This window comes from Cottoperca gobio, chromosome 1 (genome assembly GCF_900634415.1).
Source record: "Cottoperca gobio chromosome 1, fCotGob3.1, whole genome shotgun sequence".
Taxonomy (NCBI): Eukaryota; Metazoa; Chordata; class Actinopteri; order Perciformes; family Bovichtidae; genus Cottoperca; species Cottoperca gobio.
This window is the reverse complement of record NC_041355.1, coordinates 17,903,941-17,925,202: the sequence shown is the minus strand read 5'-3', so window position 1 is coordinate 17,925,202 and position 21,262 is coordinate 17,903,941. Positions and strand designations below refer to the sequence as shown.

Here is a 21,262-nt window from a genome sequence, read left to right as displayed (position 1 = left end):
CATGTGGGATTATCTATCTATCTGTTGGTCTGTCGATCTATCAGAACCAATTTCAATGGGGAAATTGGAAATTGGAAAATGGGATATATGATTAATTGTGTTAAAGTGCCGGAATAGTGTAAATAAGACGATTACTTGAAATGTACAGTATAGTAAACCAGAGTATTGCAATATATATACATATACTGTACATTATTTGGTATTAAGTGCATGTGCTTTAGTTTACAAAAAAAAACATTTCAGACATGATATTTTCACTCTTGTAGTAATATTATAAACCTATTGGATTGTCCTTTGTGATATTTATTTACTAAAACATTACAATAATCAATGTTACCAAAGGCCATTTTTAAGGAGTAAGCTTAACAATTTTCTGTTTATTTTATAGACTACAGTTCGCAACAATAAAACAGGCTGTAACGTCTCTCCCAGTGTGTTGAGCTGTATCAGGGTGGGGTCGGGGGGAGGAAGGCGGAGTCTGGGCTGAGGTGACGCTTCTTTTACTCATTTTTGTTCAGAGCACTGTCGGGCAGAAGCAGCAGCAGCAGCAGCAGCACGGAGAGAGTGGAGAGAAGTGAGGAGAAATAGAGAAGTGTCCCCTCCCGAAGAAAGCAACAAACTGACCTGGAATATTTTTAAAGGCTTCCGTGTCTTTCGACAGGTAAGATTCACTGAATGTATGTTTACTTTCTCTAACTGCTCAGTGTCTTTGTCACAGACGATGTTTTTTTCAGTCTTTTTGCGTAGGCTATAGTAGTTTCTTCCCTGCTTTATAAGCGTGTACGTTCACGTGGAATAATGTTTGGTTACAATTTTCATATTTGTCTTACCTGTGTGCAAATCCAGCCTTGTAATTTGGAGTTCATTTCCGCATGCCTGAAACTGACCGCTACTGCCTGCTGTTTCAGAGTGAAGCGCGAGCTCTCCAGGCCCCAAAAGTTTGCTTTCTTACACTACACATTGTTCTACTGTTTAAAGTACCGAAGAGCTCGTTCTCCCTTAATCATAATGATGTTTTTGGCCCCAGTATCGATCATTTAACTTGACGTCACTTGTCAATAGAGTCCCACTAGTGGTGTCCAAGTATGTGCGCCCGCGTGCGAGGGAGGCAGGTGAAGAGAAAGGCTATTACCAAACATTTTTTCGAAATCTTGACAATATTTTGCTATCTAAACAGAGAAAGATAGAGATCACAGAGTTGGTATCATTCGCACACAACATTTTATGGACACTTAACACGTTGGCAAGACAACAACAAATTATTTATCGTTCCAGCTAAGTCATAAATATAAACTTAAAATGAGCTGAGGCAATTAATCGATTAGTCGATCCACAGAAAGTTAATCAGCAGTTGTTTATATAATCGATTAATCATTTAAGTCCCTTTTTTTAAGTAAACGTGCGAAACATGTTCAAATCTTAGTCCTCAGATTACAATTTCAATAGCCTGTATTAGTATTTTGTTTCAACAAAACGAGTAATTGTTTCCCACAGTTTTCTGACACTTTCTAGACCATGGATTAATCCAGAAGATAATTAGCAGTTTAATTGATAATGACAATAATTGTTAATTGTAAATGTATTAGCTCAAACTATTTAAATACTACAATGAGCTAATTGGGCATGTTAGTTCCTGTTCATGTATGACCGTGAATAATGAATCATATTTTTAAAATGTGTTACTATAGCGCCCATCCACTCCCATACAGCTGATCATGCCAGCAGTGATGTCTCCAGGTGTTTCCAAATCTTCCATGATGTCATTATCTTATTTTGCTGATGCTCCTGTGTTGACAGGCAGTCCCGCTTAGTGACTGCAGGAGCACAGATTACTTTTATTACATTTCATGAACAAATCTACTGAAATCAGCATTTTAAATGACTTTTTATCTTATCTGCTTTTTCTTATGTGATTAAGTCATTGGCGGTAACCTCAGCCGCCAACTTTGATATCTGTTAAAGTCAAATTTGACATGGGTCACATTGGAATTAGAAATTAAACAGCTTTTCTCTCTCTTGGACCATTAAACACTAAATCACATTACCTATTGTTTTGTTTAAAATGATCAGTAAGTAACTACCACCACACAGTGCCAAACAAGTGTGTGGCATCCAATTTGGTTTCAAACCAATGCATCCAGCTGAGGCTGTTGAATGTGTGTCAGGTTGAATAGGACAACGTGCCAATACTTTCTGCCAGTCAGGCCTCCACCCAGCTTGCCCTGGGTCTGTGTCATCAGTGCAGCAGCAGACAGCACCCTGGTTGGAAAGCTGTTCCTGTCTGCCCTCTGGGAAGTGGGTGGTGGGATGGCGACGGGAGGGGGGTGGCGGGCGACTTACTGTAGATGTCGCAGCTACAGCTGTGGTGGCACCGTGATAATCTCTCCCCCCCTCCTGCTTAATTCCCTGATACTGTCCTACATTAGCAGAGCAAGAGGTCGGGAGATGCTTCAGTATATAAATAGGTCTACACTTTTCAAAGGGGATTACTGTATGGCATATATCCTAACCTATTTGTTTAGCATGAAGGATTTCTTTTTTCTATGGATTCACTGTTTTACCTCGTCTCTGTTCGGTGGTGCCCGACTGAGTACTTACTTTCCAGGGGCTTCAGTTACAGCTACTCGCCGCACACGTCGTGTGACCCGCTCTGTGTTTGCATAGCACCCTGCCTCTATGTTTTACTGTTCCCATGGAGAAAGGGACTCAGAGCGATAACGTTTCCCATCAGCTATGATAGGGGTCTTTGTGGTTGAAGTCAAAGGGGAGATCAAAATCTCCACAGGGTTAATTTTCACAGACCTTAGAGGAAATCTTAATCAGACAATGCTGTCGTCAAACCCTAAAACTGAGTCTCTTTGTTTAGGCAGGAATACAGTAATTAAACAATTGGCAGGATCGTCCGAAAACATCCATTCATGTAAAAGATTTCCGCTGTCACTGACAAAAAATCTAATCAAAAGCTTCTAGTGGAGCACAGTGGTATAATGCTGAGCAAGTAAAGCTGGCACTGCCCAGCTGAACCATACCCAGGACATTGAAATAAATTATTTACCTCAAACAGTTCCCTTGGTTGGTTAAAACGAGGACAAGAAAATGTCCCTTACTTAAAATGTCAAAGGCCTAATGGCTGTTTCTTCCCATCACTCGCACTTAAAAGCTGTATGAATGTCTGCCAGGTTTCAAGTCAACTCCTTTCAGAGCTCTGTCCAAAACACCCATGCATCAGTGTAACGGCATGCTGGAAATAGCCGAACCCTACTGCTTTTCTTTCATGAATACATTACCGTTTGATCATTTTTTCATTACTAACAGCATATCCAAGCAGGGAGGAAGGGAACTGGATTCCTGCGCTGACTCAAAAGATAAAGTTTTCACAGTTGGATGATTTGGCTGAGTTGTACTTCTCAGCATAGTGACTCTGATGAGTCCTGTGGTGTCTGTTTTTCTTCTCCTCCTCCTCTCTGTCCCTTAATTACACTTCTCTAAAGGAAAGTGAGGATAGCAAGGGTGTGGTTGAAACAGAAAGCTAATCACCAGGGAAGCGTGACTTGTTCGATGTGCAACATGACGAACATTAACATCTTACATGGAAGTTAGTTTTGCATACCGTCGTCACAGTTGAGCGAAAGTCTCATGACTCAGTTTTTTGATTGTTTTCTTTTGTTTCGCTGCTTTTTGAAGGATTTTGTGGGTTGAAAATGTTGCGCAACCCTGGGGCCTGTGCATACTTTACAAAACACTGGATAAACTGAAATATGCATGGGTGTCTTAGACAAATTGTTACTTCATTTCTTCTTTGTTCCTTAAAAGTTGACATTTTGGAGCTTTTAGGCTAACAGTAGCCTATATAAAGCGAATGACATGACTGTTGTCAGAATAAGGCACTACATTTTTTTTTTTTTTATAATTCTTCAAATATTTAGATTGTATGTTTCTTTTTACCTCTGCTAAGGAGATGTTTTCAGCTCTCTTTGTCTGTCAGCAGGATTAGGGGGGAAATTACATGCACAACATTCATGAAACTTGGGAGGAGGGTAAAGCATGGGCCAAGAAAGAACCCACGAAGTTATAGAGAAGATCCGAATTACGTGTCGAATACACAAATTATGTTTTACTTATGCGAGATGGGGCATGCGCTGCATTTATGTGGCGTTGGAAGTATAGGAAAACTAGGGTCTCGACTGGGAAAATTAATGTAAACTCCCCCTCCAGTCAGAACAACAACTTGAAAATAGCTTTCAACATGTTGTTTAAACGCATCTTCTTTGTAAGTTGTTTTGACTTTAGGACTTAAAGTTCATGAACACAAGGAAGTCGGAAGAACATACCCAAATGGGACCATCCGAGGAGCACGTAAATGCACCATTCTAGTTTTTCTTTTGTTTTGTTATGGTGTTGTTCATAAAGAACAACAAACTGTGAACTTGAACTGTTTCCAGTGAAGTGTTTTATTCTTTAGGGACCCTGTTAGACTTTTGCCCTACTATCCAAAGCACCCCCCCCCTCCCGCACCCTTGTGCCTCTAATCTCCCTGAAAAATTAATCATCTGTCACATCGCCTCAGTGCTCAGCTGCACACCGATGCGTAGCAGTCAGTGGCAGTTAAAACAAAAAAAAAAAAGCTCTCAGTCAGGGCCTTTTAAACAGGGTTATGGATGCAGCATTGGCCACCAAATTTGGCCAGTGAACAGACATCTTGATGGGCTTCAGCCTTTTTGGTTGCATTCAGTGGGGACACTTGAGACCCGGTTTCCTTTTCACTGTGACAGCAGTCAATGGGACAATGCGGCTACTCTTTTCCTTTCTAACCCAGACAAAGTAACACAGAGGCTCTCTGTGCTGAATCAGAGACTTGGTTCATCCTCTTCCTTCCTACCGTCCCAAACAACATGGAGAGAGCGGCAGCATCCTGCTTACTGTAAAACAAAATCATTGCCCCTTCTTCAAATAACTGGGCTTCTGATGTTCAAATACTGGATTTTAAAGCAAAATGAATATCCCATTATATTTATGATGTATTTATTGTCCTCCTGATGTGGAAGATAATCTTTGGACAAACGTCTGTCCCTCCCACATTGTCTGATATGTGATGCACCGTTTGGTGAACTTTGTTTTGGGCCTTGCAAGTGAGGGTTTATTGTCACAAAGGGGTACACCCCCTTTTACTTGTTCCCTCCTTCTTTATCAGCTTTGTGTAATCTGATCCCGCTCTGCACTCAGGCACCTCCTCCGAGACAGCTCACATTTCCTTTGATTCACAGCGAGATTCCACCGGGAGTAAACAACTACACACACGCCATACTGCATCTACTGGCTTAATTCAGCTAATTAAAGTAGCTGCAGTAAATCAACTGTCAGATCTAGGGCCATTATCCATTCCGCTGCTTATTTTATTCATTGGCATGCAGACTGTGGTTGACTTGTGTTGTTGGGAATGTTTCCACATCAGGCAAGGAAGGGGAGAGCACTGTGCTGTATCTGCCACTTTTGGACAGATTCAGTTTGTGTGTTGCTCAAGTGCACACCAGCCGCAGTATCTCATTTTCTGTTCTTTCTCTGTGGGCTCTTGGCATGCTGTGGCGTTGCTATGGTCTGGATTTTATCAACTGCCTGTTACAGTCAATTGACAAATGTAGACTTGAAACTGTGTTCTTCCTGAACTTGGCACATGACACGATACAGCCAACAGTAGTTTGTCACCGTAGTTTCACGTCTACTGTGATGAAAACTACTTTGGTTGGAAGATATATTGTCCCAGATATTATTGTCATTTTAAGAGCATTGTATGCCACTGATAAAATCATAATGTAATGGCACAATACATTTTTTAAATAAAACATAAATGCAACCAAAACATTTAGTCAAATGGACTCTCAGGCTCAGAGTGACACAGATGTGCAAACCTCAAGTCTTATAATGGTTGGGAAAACCCTGTTTGTTCTGCCGTCATGTTGGCTAAAATGCTGCTGATAAACACAACACTTAATACTGAGGTCAACAAAAAGGTCAATTCCATATGTCGTACGATAAGTAGATAACGAAAAAATAATCAAGGTCGTCCATATATCTTAAACGTCGAACATAAAAATGCTTGAGGTCATGTCCATATATTGTACGACAAGTCGATAACGTAATTCTTATGACAGACCTATCCACAGTATGTAGTAATAGTTGTGCAAGTACAGCTTCTCCTAATAATCTTCCCCTCTCTGACCAGACAGCCCAGCAGTTGGTGAGTCAGATAATGTTGACCACCACTTCCTGTCACCCACCACAATAAATCCATTAGCTGTGCACTGCTTCACATCCTCTCTTATTGATTTGTAACAAACTGTTAGCCCCTGCTGCCTCCATTACAGTGCCATAACGGCTATTGTTGGCGAATGGGGGATAAGGGAGGTGTGGTTTGGGGACCAGGAAGGTTTGGTGGGGGTGTTAAGCTGTATCCCATCGGGACAGTTGAACCCAGACTCTGTGGAGAAGGATGCAGAGAGCACAATGTCAAGTCTGGAGGCTCAGCTGGCAGCACTTGCCATTTACTGTGTCAGGAGGATTGGGCTGTGTGAGTGCAGGGTGTTGTGTTAAAGTCATCTGGGAAACGGTTTTATAGTAAGAGGAGTTTGTGTTGCTCATCATATGAAAGGGTGTGTGCGTGTGGGAGCAGCCTCCATATCAAACAGTTGATCTGTGCAGATGGTGCAGGAAGCTTTACAGATGTGTGGGAACATAATCTGCTTTATTTGCATGACAGTCATAACCTGACATGAGCTAGCCTGTTAGAAATCACATGTCACCAGATAAGGCTAAAGTTCTACAGCAAAGCTGCAAAACCGTGAGACTTTGTAATTAACATAAACTAAATATAAATCTGTGTTTTTGTTTTCGAGAATAGAGTTAAAGGAATCTACATTTTTCTTGTTGGATAAGGAGATTGATGCCACTCTCTTGTCTGTACCATAAATATGAAGCTAACACAAGGAAATAGTTAGCTTAGCTTTTAAAAACAACTACTTACTCTTTGGTTTTTGATTAAACAGACAAGATGTAATGTGGTTATTAGTGAGCTTGAGAGGTGCTGGTAGGTGTATTTTATTTTCACCAGACAGTCTTTATGCTAAGCTAACTGGCTGCTGGCTCTAGCTTCATCTTTAACTAACAGACATGAGGGGTATCAATCTTCTCATCTAACTCTCGGCAAGAATTCCAATAAGCGTATTTCGCAAAACGTCAAACTATGCCTTAACGCTTTACACGAATTTGTGAGTCATCTTCTCAAACAGGCATGTAAAAGCCTTGTTGACATGTTATTTACGCCGCCGCCTGCCAAACGGGCATGAGGCTAAATAACATGTCACTGCAAACTCTGTAATGTATGTTAGGAGCCACTCTGGAAAACGACCAGAGTACATCTCCAGCCCCCTGGGCCTCTTCCCTGACCTGATTCATTCCTGCTGTGATACAAAGAGGAGCTTAGGCCAGCGAAGTCAGAAAATCTGGAATGCTGGAGTGTTTTTCAGTTCAATACGGAGTTTGTAACATAACTTCTTAATTATTGTAGTGATTTACTGAGGAGAATAAAGTGTCAGAATCTACAGTTTAGACCCTCTGGTAATTAGGTGTATTCAGCCTCACCCTATTCACTTACACGCCCACAAGCTCTGCTGCCACACCCTTATTGAGAGCCTGTCACTGCTGGGGAGACACTCCCTGTCTGACATGCTGGTGGAGAGGGGGGGGGGGGGGGATAATGAACCCTGTTCTCAATCATGAGAACAGAGTTACTTATCCATTGCGACAGCAGCCTTATGCTTATAGTATCTTGGTTTCAGCAATCTGAGTGAGTCAGTGGGACGTTTAGAAGAGTTTGGTGTCAGTAGAGTGAAAAAGCGTGCACTTTTCTTTCAGCACAACAAGATTTACGCGTGGACACGGGACAGATTAAATGCAATATGTTAGTGTGGAATGTCACACCAGTGTTTCACCATGGGGTGCTGAACTGTATCCATCTCTGCCATTCTGTTGCAACTCACTCCCTGGCAGCTTTCACTGTATATGCATTCCTGGTTTTAATGTGCAGTGTTTTTGTTTTGTTTAGGAAGAAGCCCCCTAAAGTCATGCACAGAGGTAGTGGGAAGTGATGGGTGTGAGATGTGGTTTTCTCGAGTAAATAGTGCAGCTTCCATGTTCCTATGCATTTGTGTGGGTGGATGGATAGTGGTAAAGGCGATTATGGAGCAACGTACAGTGAGAGTGAAACGATGCATCACTCATTAACTGGAAGAGAGCAAAGTCCAGACTGAAGTACACAATACAACCAAGAGCTTTTAGTCAGCACTGAACAATGGGGGAGGAACCAGAAGATAAGCCTCAATACTCAGTTTTACTGTCTCCGTGATATACAAATATAAAAGTTTTTGCTTGGCTTTGCTGTATATTATTTAAAATCAAAACTTTTAATAATTTTTCTCAACTTCTCTGGCTTGGACCACAGTCGTGAGCGTTGTGGGGAAGGAGGGGAAAAAACAATTATGAGAAACCCAAGAGGCAACAGTGCTTATCAGCAAACAAACAAGCATAGCTTCAGACATCAGATGGGTCAGCGGATAAAACCCCCTACAGTACAGTGCCTGAGCAGAGTTTCGGTTACCTAGGCAACATGCGGGGCGTGTCGCAGCATTGCAACAGTTGGCTGAACTCGCTGCCTCGCCCAGGAAAACAAAGACTACACAAACACTGTCCCTGATTTACAGAGAACAGGAACGTTCTGTGTAGACATGGTGTACATACTTGAAACAGAAAGTCACATGGGCTTTGTTTTTATATCAGTTGTATTTATGCCTTCAGCAGTGGATCAATTAAATGCTTTTAGGTTTAAAATAAAAAGCCTTTGTGATCTGCAGAACTGTGTTTGATGTATTGCCATATTGATGAATGGATAGATAGTCAAGAGTTTATTAGTATCTGGAGAAACAATACTTCCTGCCTGTGTTAAAAAACAAAAAGCCACGCCCTGAGTTGGAAAGGTAGAAATACACAGTATGCATAGTTTCTGTCTTATGAGTCAGTGCATTAAGGTAGCATGTAGCTGCAAGCTCAGACAGTCCTCTGGGGCCTGGTCCTGCAGGATCTCGTGCCAGACTGACTACAGCTGAAACTGGCTGAGCTGCTGCTCCCTGTGAGAGTGAGATAGTGGAACATGTTAGGACCTTTTTTAACAAGAACATCAGGTTCAGGTGAACATATTTAGAGCCCATGCATATCATAATTGACACATGCAGGCCCAAACATGTGGGGGCTTTTGAGTTACTAGCCCATTAAAGTGCATCATATTGTCAGTGTTTTCTATTACAGCTTGTATGAAGAAGAAACACACAGCAGTATAATGCCAGAGGGAGAAAAAGAGGGCTGGGTTAGCCAAGGGATTGAACACAACACGACACATCACTATGCAAAGCCAGAGGGCAAAAAAGATGAGGGAGTGGCGCTTTACATCATGAACAGTTCCAGTGTAAGGCAGAGGGACAACGCAGTTCAGCTTTGTACAAATTCCTGTCCTCCGAACTCAACTCTGATTATAGTGCTTACTGCATTGTTAAGTCGTGCTAGTGTCACTATGTCCCGGGAATTTGAATGTAAGCCGAGGTAAAGGTGGTAATTCAAGGGTTTATGGCCCATTTTATGCCAACACAGCAGCTTGACATTGTGGCTTTTAGCCCCAACTTGTTTTATTACCTCCGCCAATGAGGTTATGATTTCGGCTCGATTTGTGAGTCTGTCTGTCAGCAGGATTCAGAAAAACTACATGCCTGATTTTCATGAAACTTGGTGAAAGGGTGTAGCGTGGGCCAAAGAAAAATACATTAAATTTAGGATCGTATCCGAATAACGGGTATGCTACACGCATTATTTTTCACTATCGTTAACATTGTGCAATACATTCATGTGGTGTCGGAAGTGTCGGAAGGTTCCTGACTTGGAAAATTCACGTCGACGCCCCCTCAAGTCTGAAACGGCTATAAACATGTTGTTTAAAGGCTCTGAGCAATAAAATGCACATCTTCTTTGTAGCGTCAATGTTGTTTCCACATTCCGACTACTAATTTTCCAACTTGGGATATGGGACCATCCGAGAGGCACTTGGTGGAGGTCTGTGTGCCAAATAAGTTTAGATGCTTATTGATGCTTTTTTTTGTGTCTATTTAAGCCTTTGTTTGACTTTGCCATGTGTAGAGCCCCCCCAGTACCTACTGCCTGCAGATATCACCAATCACCACACTCCTACATGAGACAGACGCACACAGTGCTCTGCATCCTGTCAGTAACAGTCAAACATCTGAAAACACTTGTAACCAGCACAGTGAAGGCTTTGTGCTATCGTTCATATGTCTCATGCAGCGGCAGGCAGCTATTATGAATGCAGAAGAGGGTCTCTGTGTTGGGTGACATTCAGCCTGCAGAAACGCGAATATGGAAAACCTCTATGCATGGTCTGACAGTGAGAGGTTATTTTGGGCCTTATAACAAAGAAGTCCAGAAGGCTGGTCTGTGTTTTGTCTTCATTTTAAGGCTTAATTTAGAATATGAGATGCGGATCTTCTGTGCAATGGAAACCATGACTTAGTTACAGGTGGCATTATTAATGAATATTAGATTTAATATTTGAGACGTATAATCTTTTTGACAGGAAGTAAACGTGATTTTTGCATGTCTTCATTTTAAGTTCTCTTTTTTTTTTAAGTCTGGGATTCACATGTTTTAACCAGTTTTGACATTTTAACTCAAAGGTGCATGCATTTAATGGTAAAGTGCACACAACAGGTTAAGCACTGCATACCAGTGTAAAAAAATATATTTTACTATGAGATGCAGTAAAATGTCTGAGGATTAAATAGCTGAGTAAATAAGCGAGGAGAATGATTTTTATGCACCAACAAGTAGTGTGGCAGTTACGCAATCTGGAGCACTGTTAAAGTAAAACTACACAAGATTCCTATAAACCCGTTTAATGAGACCCAGAAGGCAAGTAAGTCTTACAAATGGTAGTATTTGAAATGAGACAAACAAAATTTAAAAAGTTAGGTTGCAGGCAATTTAGCAAGAGGTTTAGTGTGTTATGAGGAGCTTGCTAACTGTCTGTACACGCACACACCTAGTGGAGTAGAAACCTGACGAGCAGGTTCCTCATTGCCATGCGTCAGCAGCAGGCTGCTCCCACGGCTGTATGGGCGGAGGCCCTGGGTGAAAGGTCACTTAGGCTGGTTAGCATTCTTGACTTACAGCTGTCTCTCTTCCCACTTCGTCCTCCCTCCCCCTTGAGCCTCTGCTGCTGCTCTGTGTTGTCATCTTCAGGTCAGGGTGCACGGCTGGGAGGGGGGGTCATCTTGTGATCTGTCATACTCCGGTTGCATATAAAAACTGAATGACAGTCTGCTGTGAGAGAGCAGACACCTCGCTGGAATATTAATTAATTCATGAAGAGGCAGGCGTGTAGTGACGTTTATCATCATCGTTGTAGCAGAAGACAATGTTGCAAATGTTAACTTTTCTTTGTGTGTGTTTTAGGTTTGCTCCATTGTTTTGATAACGGGAGGCAAGGATGGCAATGCAAAGTAAGTCATTCACAATTCAGCTGCTTTGAAAAACATGTTATGCATCTTACTGTCATAAATGATTTCTGCTCTTTTAACAAACATAAGTGATGGTTTTATTTTTAACTTGTGCATTTAGATCTGTAACCATAAGTTGAATAATTGATTCGTTGATCGACAGAATAACTATCAACTATTTTGATCATTTATTCATTTTCATAGAAAAATGGCAAAGAAATGGAGATTTCCTGCTTTTTGAAACTGAGATGGCCATGTTTAACTATTTTCTGAAATTTTAAAGACCAAACCAATCGATTCGAGAGAAAAGATTGTTGTATTAATCAATAATGAAAATATTTGCTAGTTAGAGCCTCATGTGTATTTCCCTCGTTCTACACAGAGCTTTTACTGTTTCTTTGATCATGACCTTTCCTACTTCCAACTATTGTTTTTATGTTGAGGTCACTTCCTTATCACAATCTACAGCTGAAGGTTACTTCTTCAACACGGTTCCTTTATGTGGCGAACAAGAAAAACACTGCCGATTTTTTGTTTTTTCCCCAAGACTCCTTTTAACCTTTAGTCCATATTTATTAAACTTGGTAATACATTACTTTGATACAACACTTCTGACGTCCCACAATTGCTCTCTTTGTGCATGGCAGTGGGTGAGGCCGGCGGCATGTCGAAGGTGACACAGTGGCAGGAGACGATGTATGGCATGGACTCGGGCATCCAGTCTGGAGCCACCACAGTCAGAGATGACGACGGCGAATACTCCAAACAATTCACCACGACAACCACCACCATCACATCGGAACAACCCGGTAAGACAACAAGCAAGGGCCAAACCAGACAGTGTGCATATACTTTGTTTTAAATTACACGTGGCCTGTGATATCATCATTGTCATATATATATCATCTCACTTCTCCATAGACGTGGAGGTCTACACTCGAACCCAGCGTGTGCGGGCTGCAATGTTCCCAGAGACGCTGGAGTCGGGCACCTCCATCCTGTCGACTCAGACAGACCCGTCCCAGATGACCAACGTCCAGCGGCTGGCAGAGCCCTCCCAGATGCTCAAGATGGCCATCATCCATCTGATCAACTACCAGGACGACGCCGAGCTGGCCACACGCGCCGTGCCCGAGCTCACCAAACTGCTCAACGATGAAGACCAGGTGATGAACGCAGAATCTGAGTCAGGAATAAGTGCAGTTGTTTGCTGTTATTTAATACATCATTAAGGGTCTTATGAGATGATTATATTACTGATGCACTTAAAGAACAGCAAACATTCCCATTTTTGTGAAATTTAACTATTCCTTCAATTTTGATCTTTGACATTTGAACATCTTGAATACGACCCTCTGTTACAGAAGCAGCATTGAAATCAGGCAGTTACTTTCAAGTGTATGTATCATTTTATATAACTCTTCTTCTCTCACCAGGTGGTGGTCAGCAAGGCAGCACAGATTGTAAACCAGCTTACACGAAAGGAGGCGTCACGGCGTGCGATGATGCAGTCCCCTCAGATGGTGGCGGCGGTGGTGCGGGCGATGCAGAACACGAGTGACATGGAGACGGCACGGGCCACAGCCAGCATCCTCCACAACCTGTCCCACCAGAGAGAGGGCCTTCTCTCCATCTTCAAGTCTGGAGGCATCCCCGCTTTGGTCCGCATGCTCAGGTACTTTGATCCTTGTCGTTGTCTTCATTGTTTGTATATGTTGGGAAAATGGACTTTCTCATATTTCAGGTATGAAAGGGAAACTTCACCCTAAAACAGTGTTTTAGAAAAGACCGTTTTGGCAATGTCAATTGAATTTCAAGGCACCTTATGGTTATGGGAGGGTTATTTTATCGGGGGAAAAAAATGTTATATGCCAAACACAAACAGTGTGAAGTCATGTTTAGGTAGTTTACAGTAAAGTTACAATGCAGCTCAGTTGAAGACGAGAAGGAAGAGCTTTTGAATCTCTAGTTTTGTACTGACGTTTAGTAAGAGAAAGCCATTACGGAGTACAAAGAGATGTTAACTTCTCCACAATCGGCCTCAAAAGATTCCTAGACCTGTTTTGCAAATCTCACCTTTTCTCTACCAGAAAACCTTATTGTCAATGTCAATTCTAGTTCAAGCCCATTCTCTGGATTGTGTCGACTGGCATTATGGGAAATGTAGGAGATTGCACAATCATGTAGAATTATGAGTCAGGTGGAAGATTGGGTCCAAAGAAGTAAATGGTAAAATTATTTAGATCACTTATTATATTTGTGATATTTTATTTTTCCTATTTTAATGAATGGCAACTGGACACGCCGTTTGTCTGTGACACACACTTAACTCACCTGTTTCTCTCCCTCAGCTCTCCCATGGAGTCTGTGCTCTTCTACGCCATCACCACGCTCCACAACCTGCTGCTGCACCAGGAAGGAGCCAAGATGGCCGTTCGTCTGGCCGACGGCCTGCAGAAGATGGTTCCCCTGCTGAAAAAGAGCAACCCCAAGTTCCTGGCCATCACCACAGACTGTCTGCAGCTGCTGTCTTATGGCAACCAGGAGAGCAAGGTGTGTAATTGCCTGCACATGTAATACAAGGGCTGGTACACTTCACACCAGCCAAGTCCTGTAATTTGAGACTGTTCAAGTGGCTTTGCTTGTGTGTGTTCAGGTGTTTTTGGTTTTGGGTGTGGCATGTGAACAGAGGTGCTGGCACAGTGAGGGTATGGGTGTGGTTATTTCTTGTAATCAAATGAGTGAGAATTAACTGATCTGCCTGAACAGCTCACAACTTTGTCATATTTGTACAATGTGAACTGTAAGGTTTTCTTTACAAAAGGATCGCAAGTCATAAAAATGTAAAGTTATTTCCACGCCATCTGCACTTTGTATACTCACACGGTCCTCCTCTCTCACAGCTGATCATCCTTTCCAACTCTGGTCCTGAGGGTCTCGTTCACATCATGAGAAACTACAACTATGAGAAGCTGCTGTGGACCACGAGCCGTGTGCTCAAAGTGCTCTCTGTGTGCCCCAGCAACAAACCCGCCATTGTTGAGGCCGGTATGTAATATATGTTTTCTGTCAGGGTGTGTGTGTGTGTGTGTGTGTGTGTGTGTGTGTGTATAAGTAAGAGTTAGTCATACAGGTGTGTCAAGTTTGTCAGCGCAACATGGCAGCACAATTAATGAGATGTTGGTGAGAGCTGAGTGATCTAACTTCTCTGTTCCCTGCAGGTGGGATGCAGGCTCTGGGAAATCACCTCACAGGCTCCAGCCAGCGTCTGATGCAGAACTGTCTGTGGACGCTCAGGAACCTGTCTGATGCCGCCACCAAGCAGGTCTGCGTCCACACTCACTTTCACTTTTTTCTCTTCTCTGACAAACCAGATTTTATGACTCTTAGTTGGACACATGAGGAACTTTCTGAAATCTTTCTCTTCCTGTTTCCAGGAGGGTATGGAAAGCCTTCTGCAGGTGCTGGTGGGCCTGCTCAGCTCAGACGACCTCAACATGCTCACTTGCGCCACCGGCATCCTGTCGAACCTCACATGCAACAATGCCCACAATAAAACTCAGGTCACCCAGGGCAACGGCGTAGAGGCGCTGATCCACGCCATATTGCGCGCCGGCGAGAAGGAGGATGTGACTGAACCTGCCGTTTGCGCTCTGCGTCACTTGACATCACGCCACCAACAGGCTGAGGTTGCGCAGAACGCTGTGAGGAGACACTACGGCATCCCGGCCATCGTCAAGCTGCTCAACCAGCCCTACTACTGGCCCGTCATCAAGGTAGAGAGACGGGAGGGGTGGAGGGGGAGAGTATGGGCTCAAATAGGGCTGAAACGAACAACTGTATTAATTATGGATTAATCTGCCGTTTATTTTCTAGATTAATAGTTAAATGTTTTGGTTTATAAAAAGTCAGAAAATTGAGAAGTTGAGAGAAGTCCAAAGTGATGTCTTGACTTTCTGTCAGACCAAATGCAAAGATATTCACTTTAATGTGCTATAAAACAGAGAAGAAGGTTTTTCCGCTTTTTAATTTTTTTATAAACTATTATCATTCGACTAAACGTTGCAGAGTTTTAATTTTCGATTTTTTTTTTTTTTTTGCGTGATCTGCAACCACAGTCTTTGACATTATTTCATATTGTGTATAATTTTTAATAAGCTCAAAATCTCAATGATCCTTGTTTGAGCTACTAGGTTGGTCTAGAAATTAAAATTTGGGAAAGGACTCCAGAAATGAAAGCAGTGGCAGTCTGAAAGCAGGTGGTTTGAGGAAACCAAGTTCAGGACTGTGAAACAAATTGAGGAGTTGATGAGTTTGGTCCAATGAGAGAGACTGTAGGAAATGGTGACAGATGGACAGAGGGGAGGCAGGTCCGGCAGAAGGCCAGAGTCTCAATCAGCCTGAAGGAGCATGAAATGACATAACAGCAGGAACAGTATGTTTTACAAGATCAGGCTTTAGGGGAGGGAAAATTAACAATTCTTTTTTTTATTTTATTTTTATTCGTATATCTAATGGAGCATCTTGGTTTGTCAGCCTTGTTTTACTTGCTGACGAGTGACTGTGATCAGTACCATGACAGTCTCTTTCACGCTCTGCCTGAAGGCTGTGGTCGGCCTGATCCGCAACTTGGCCCTGTGCCCGGAGAACCAGGCCCCTCTGAGGGACGCTGGAGCCATCCCCCGTCTGGTCAACCTGCTGCTCAAAGCCCACCAGGACGCCCAGAAACATGGTTCATCCACCCAGCAGACATACCAGGTACGTGAGGGGTGAGGTTGAAAGGATGCTCAAGGTTACTGACTAACTACATGTGGGTCTAAGGGAGTGTGGAAATGAGTAGTTGTGAATTATTTATTGATTTCTGTATCCCTGTGTAACATTTCTTCTGTGCGTCCTGCTCCTCAGGACGGAGTGAGGATGGAGGAGATAGTGGAGGGCTCCACAGGAGCTCTGCACATCCTGGCAAGAGATCCCATCAACAGAGCAGAGATCGCCAACCTGCAGACCATCCCTCTGTTTGTTCAGGTACCAGAGGAAACTCTCACACGTCCTTGTCTTGATGATTAACTTGTGTTTTGTTTTAATCTCGCTCTCCCCTTCTCGTCTCCAGCTCCTCTACTCACCAGTGGACAACGTGAAGCGTGTGGCGGCGGGCGTGCTGTGCGAGCTGGCCCTGGACAAACCGTCAGCTGAGCTCATCGACAGCGAGGGAGCGTCTGCTCCGCTGATGGACCTGCTGCACTCCAACAACGAGGGCATCGGTAGGACAGCCAGATAATGCACTGCGATTAGCTCACCGTAATGTAGCCTTTAGTCGTAGGTGGAAAGGAACAAAGTCAATTTACTCAAGTGCTGTACTTACTCTAAGTGCAGTTTCCAGGTACTTTACTTTAAATGACCATTTTGTGAGAAAGCATACTTTTACTCCAGTGCATTTCAGAAGGACACATAGTTACTATAGATACTATATTTAAATGACACAATCCGATCATAAAATAGGGTGCAGTGAGTTTAAAGTACATGTAGAGGCAGTTTGCTCAAGGTCTTTTTATTGGTATATAAAGTCGTACAGAATCCAATAACACTTGCATGTACATAGAAGTACTTTTATAGGTGACAAAAATGGTGGGACCCAAAGAATAAAATGAAAAATAAATAATGATTAAAGTTGCAAATAAAAGCTGTTTTGTACGATAAAGTGGTACCAACTAGAGCACGAGTGTATAGCTGAAGATATTTGTTCTGGAGGGGGTATTATTATCTATTATGGTATTGTTTCATGCATAGAGAGAGATTGAATTAGACGAGGCTCACTGACACACACACACACACACACACACACACACACACACACACAGATATGTTAATTCTACAGGCTTTATAATTGATGTTATAAATGCACTTTATCTATAATGCCTCAAAGTCACTCATGCAGTAAATAGCATGAGCCCTAAAACTTATGTTTTCGCACTTTATCTTTAAATATTTAACCTTTTGTTGCATTACAGACTAAATTGTGGACTTTGAGCTGTTTAATACACCCACACTATAACTTGTTGTTAATAATAATTAATATGTCCTGATAAAGAAATGTTCTCCCCTTAGCTACTTACGCTGCAGCTGTGCTCTTCCGCATCTCCGAGGATAAGAACTCCGACTACAAGAAGCGAGTGTCTGTGGAGCTCACACACTCTCTGTTCAAAACCGACCCCCAGACCTGGGAGCTGGTGAGTGTCTGGCGCCCTCCACTGACAACGGAACTTTAAAGTAGATTTCTATTTTTTAAATACCCTTTTGACTCTTTGGGTTTACATCTCACTCATCTTATACAGTGCTGATATAGAGTTATATAGAGCCGTTATAAAGTGCATTCTGCAAAGCAATTGGTTTTCAAGAAACTAGTTCTTTATCATATATTGTTTAATAATACGTCTATTAAAAGTGTTTACTTTCTTTGACCTGTGCCCTCTCATGACCTCTGCAGGCCCGCAACAGTGTCCCCATGGACGGACCCTATCCAGATGGTGAGTAACTATGCCGGAAATGTGCACATACAGCACATTTGTCATCACTGGGTCAATCGACCGCAGGGAGGGTGTTTAAACGAGCAGCCTCCAAAATTAGGGAAGTCTATTTCCACCAGTAAAAGAAAAAAATAGGATGAAAATAAATAAATAAATATAAAAAATATATATATATATATATATATATATTAATCCTTTAATAAAGAGAAATATTGTCAAAAATGATGACTTAGTATCTCAGAATAATGACATCATATTGGCTTCCATACACATCAAATTGTTTTTCTAGTTAAAGTGTTATTGATTAATTGAGCAGCACAGTCCTAGCCTCCATCGTTTTCAGTTTTTTTTTTTACTTTAATGTCTTTTTCAAATTTCACATTTTGTAGTCCAGTGTCTCTTTTCTTTTTTTTGCCCAAGTGACATTGTACCATTCTTATCGCCTTCACTTCCCCCTTTTCTTTATTTAATAAATCTCTACCTATTCCTCATTGCCGAGCCTAAAAGGTTTTCTCCCCTTCGATCTCCTTTCTGGTGTTTCCTTATCTGTGTTTGCATCTTTCTCTTAATTCCTGTCCTTGACTTTTCTCCTTGTATGGCCTTGGTATTTTTCTGTCTCCTCTCAGAACAGAGAGCTTCTCCTCTCTCTGATCACTGTGTTCCAGAAATGTGCCTAGAATGTTAAATGATTTCCTCTATTCTCTACACTGCTGTTAACACTATCATGACAGTGGCAGTAACTACGTGCTAAGTGATATAACCTGTTGGTCCAGTGTGTAAGGAATGTTGTAATCTCCTTTGCAGAGCTGGATGGGATGGGTGGTGGTTACCAAGGCTACAGCGGGTATGCAACTGATATGCCCATGGACGTCAATGACACAGGAATGCTATCGGACGAATACCAAGGCACCTATGGAGGACAAGGGTACCCTGAATTTTAAAGGTCAGTTCATTCATTCAAGTTACCTCAGCCAATCAGGATCTGTTGTCTAAAACAAGTGCAGATACAAGAGTGCTGATAACTGTGGTAAGAAGCCAGGATTATCTTTTAAGTTCCTTAAAATCATCTTTTTTATTTCTCCATGTTTTTTTATTTCTCCATGCTCTCTAAACACAAGATATCTCTCTATCTCTATCTCTATCTCTATCTCTATCTCTAGCTTGTGTTTAGAGAGCATGGAGAAATAAATAAAAAGTGGTGCACCTTCAGCCTCTTGTGGTTGAAATCAGTGTTACAACAACAAAGAGTTTACCTGCCAAAACTTTTATTTTACCCGTTTTCACAAATGAAGAAACAGATTAAGGAACTTGAAAACTTTAAAAATGGGTTATTTTAATTTGCACTTGCCTCCCAGGACTTCCATAGCACATATTGAACAGTGCTATATAAAAGTATATATAAGATAACAATATAAGGATTGATTAAACTAAATTACTCAGGTGAAATGATGAATATCAATGAATTAATATAGCATAATGTTTTAAAGCACTGTTGCTTTTGGTATTTGCAAGAGCACTTATAGCTTTACTCAATCAGAAAAAGAAGAATGAAAAACATTCAGTTAAAGAAATTAAGAGTTTTGCCCAATAAAATAAGCCAACATGGTATTCATGTCGTCATAGTTACAAATTATATATTTGAGGTTGAGTTGGAGGCAACATTAGCGGTATGGAAAACATAAGAATTTTAATTCAGACTAAAATGATTTAACATTAAAAGAAACAAAATGAGCAGATTTGTTTAATGATCAGCATGACCACACGTGGAACTTTGACCTTAATAAGAAGCCGAGATCTTCTTCAATGTAATTATTCATGTTGACTTCTCAAGGAGTCATTTTTTGACAAGTTATATAGATTGATGCCATTTAAAAGCAATACAGATCATAAGTGACTGGTATCCTCATTGATGTTGGGAACTGTGTGACATCTTTTTTCCCCGCTGACTTCAAACCAGTGAGAAGAAGAACTACAGAAATCGCTCGTAGTAGAAACTTGAGGGCGACGGCTCCTGCGGGCTTTTCTTTTTCCTCATCATGTCTTTTTTTTCCCCTCTTCTTACAGATCCTGAGGAGACGGAAAGGTGGAAAAAGAAGCGTAGGAGCTGACACGGGACATACTGGGACAAAGAAGAGAATCTAGTCGTCAGTAGAGATTATTCCCTCGGCTCTCAGCCTGATGTAATATATGCAATTATCACCGAGTACGGGACTCATATTCTTAACAGGGCTCAACTTTGTTTTATAGCATAATTTTGCTGATTATAACTGATGATGCTTGTAGGTTTCTGGTAGAGAACCTTTTTTAAGAGTGTGTGTGTGTGTGTCTGTGAGTGTGTATGTGTGTGTGTTTACGCTTTTGGGTGGGTATTCTATGCCAAAGAGATTTTATTTTGTGATGATAATCGCGTAGCTTCCTTCTTTTTTTCTTTTTCTTTTTTATTAAAGAAAAAGGAAAAAAATAAGAGAATAATAGTTGAAAACACTGCCAGAGGTGGCTCAACGTGCACGGTGCACCTGCTCACCGCTCTGTTTCTTTCTTAACGCCTTTGTAACAGACACTGCTGTGTACGCTGTAGTTTTGACACTATATACTCAACTTTCTCCCGCCGTGACCCAACAGTTTAAGAGTCGGTGAAGAGTTAGTTTACACGGACTCGTTCTTTCTTGCGGCACTAATTCAGTAGGAATGAACACACGAGGAGATGTGGAGGTCTTTGAGAGAGAGAGCAGTGTAGGGCTGCCCCCAGCCCCCCCCCCCCCCTGCTGGTTGTTTTTTTTTAGGAATATTTTCTCATCTTTTTATAAGTTATTCACTGGGAAAGGTTCACATTACCCGGCATTACCAGAATATTAACAAAGGTGACCGTAATCATTAGATGTAGAAGAAGAAGAACAACGAGGTTTTTCAGATGTTTTCAACAGATTGATTCATTAGTCAACACATGTGGTGATAAAGTCGGGGAAGGCCCTACAGCTGGAGCAAACTACTGACAGGGAAATTTTTGTCTTTCTACTTAATAAGAGTTTTTACTGAAATTTTGTTTAATAAAAATAAAGGATATATTAAACATACTATGGTGTCCATGTTTTAAATGATTTACCTGTTTTACAATCTATTATAATACCA

General features: G+C 41.7%; 1 protein-coding gene across 1 annotated transcript; it reads left to right on the top strand.

Annotated features, from left to right (window-relative positions):
- The first annotated feature begins 497 nt into the window (after positions 1–497).
- On the top strand, positions 498–21,208 carry jupa (junction plakoglobin a). The gene is made up of 16 exons (XM_029437096.1): positions 498–661; positions 11,566–11,612; positions 12,257–12,418; positions 12,531–12,775; positions 13,046–13,284; positions 13,961–14,162; positions 14,513–14,657; positions 14,831–14,934; positions 15,047–15,385; positions 16,215–16,367; positions 16,515–16,634; positions 16,720–16,870; positions 17,715–17,836; positions 18,094–18,133; positions 18,938–19,076; positions 20,198–21,208. Exons 2-15 carry the CDS (start codon positions 11,600–11,602, stop codon positions 19,072–19,074), a joined length of 2,172 nt encoding a protein of 723 aa, XP_029292956.1. The 5' UTR covers positions 498–661; positions 11,566–11,599; the 3' UTR covers positions 19,075–19,076; positions 20,198–21,208.
- The last annotated feature ends 54 nt before the right edge of the window (positions 21,209–21,262 follow it).

Coding starts and splice junctions, on each gene's coding strand:
- jupa (XM_029437096.1), top strand. Junction 12,419..12,530: donor CATCACATCGGAACAACCCG/GTAAGACAACAA, acceptor ACTTCTCCATAG/ACGTGGAGGTCTACACTCGA. Junction 14,163..14,512: donor ATGGCAACCAGGAGAGCAAG/GTGTGTAATTGC, acceptor CCTCTCTCACAG/CTGATCATCCTTTCCAACTC.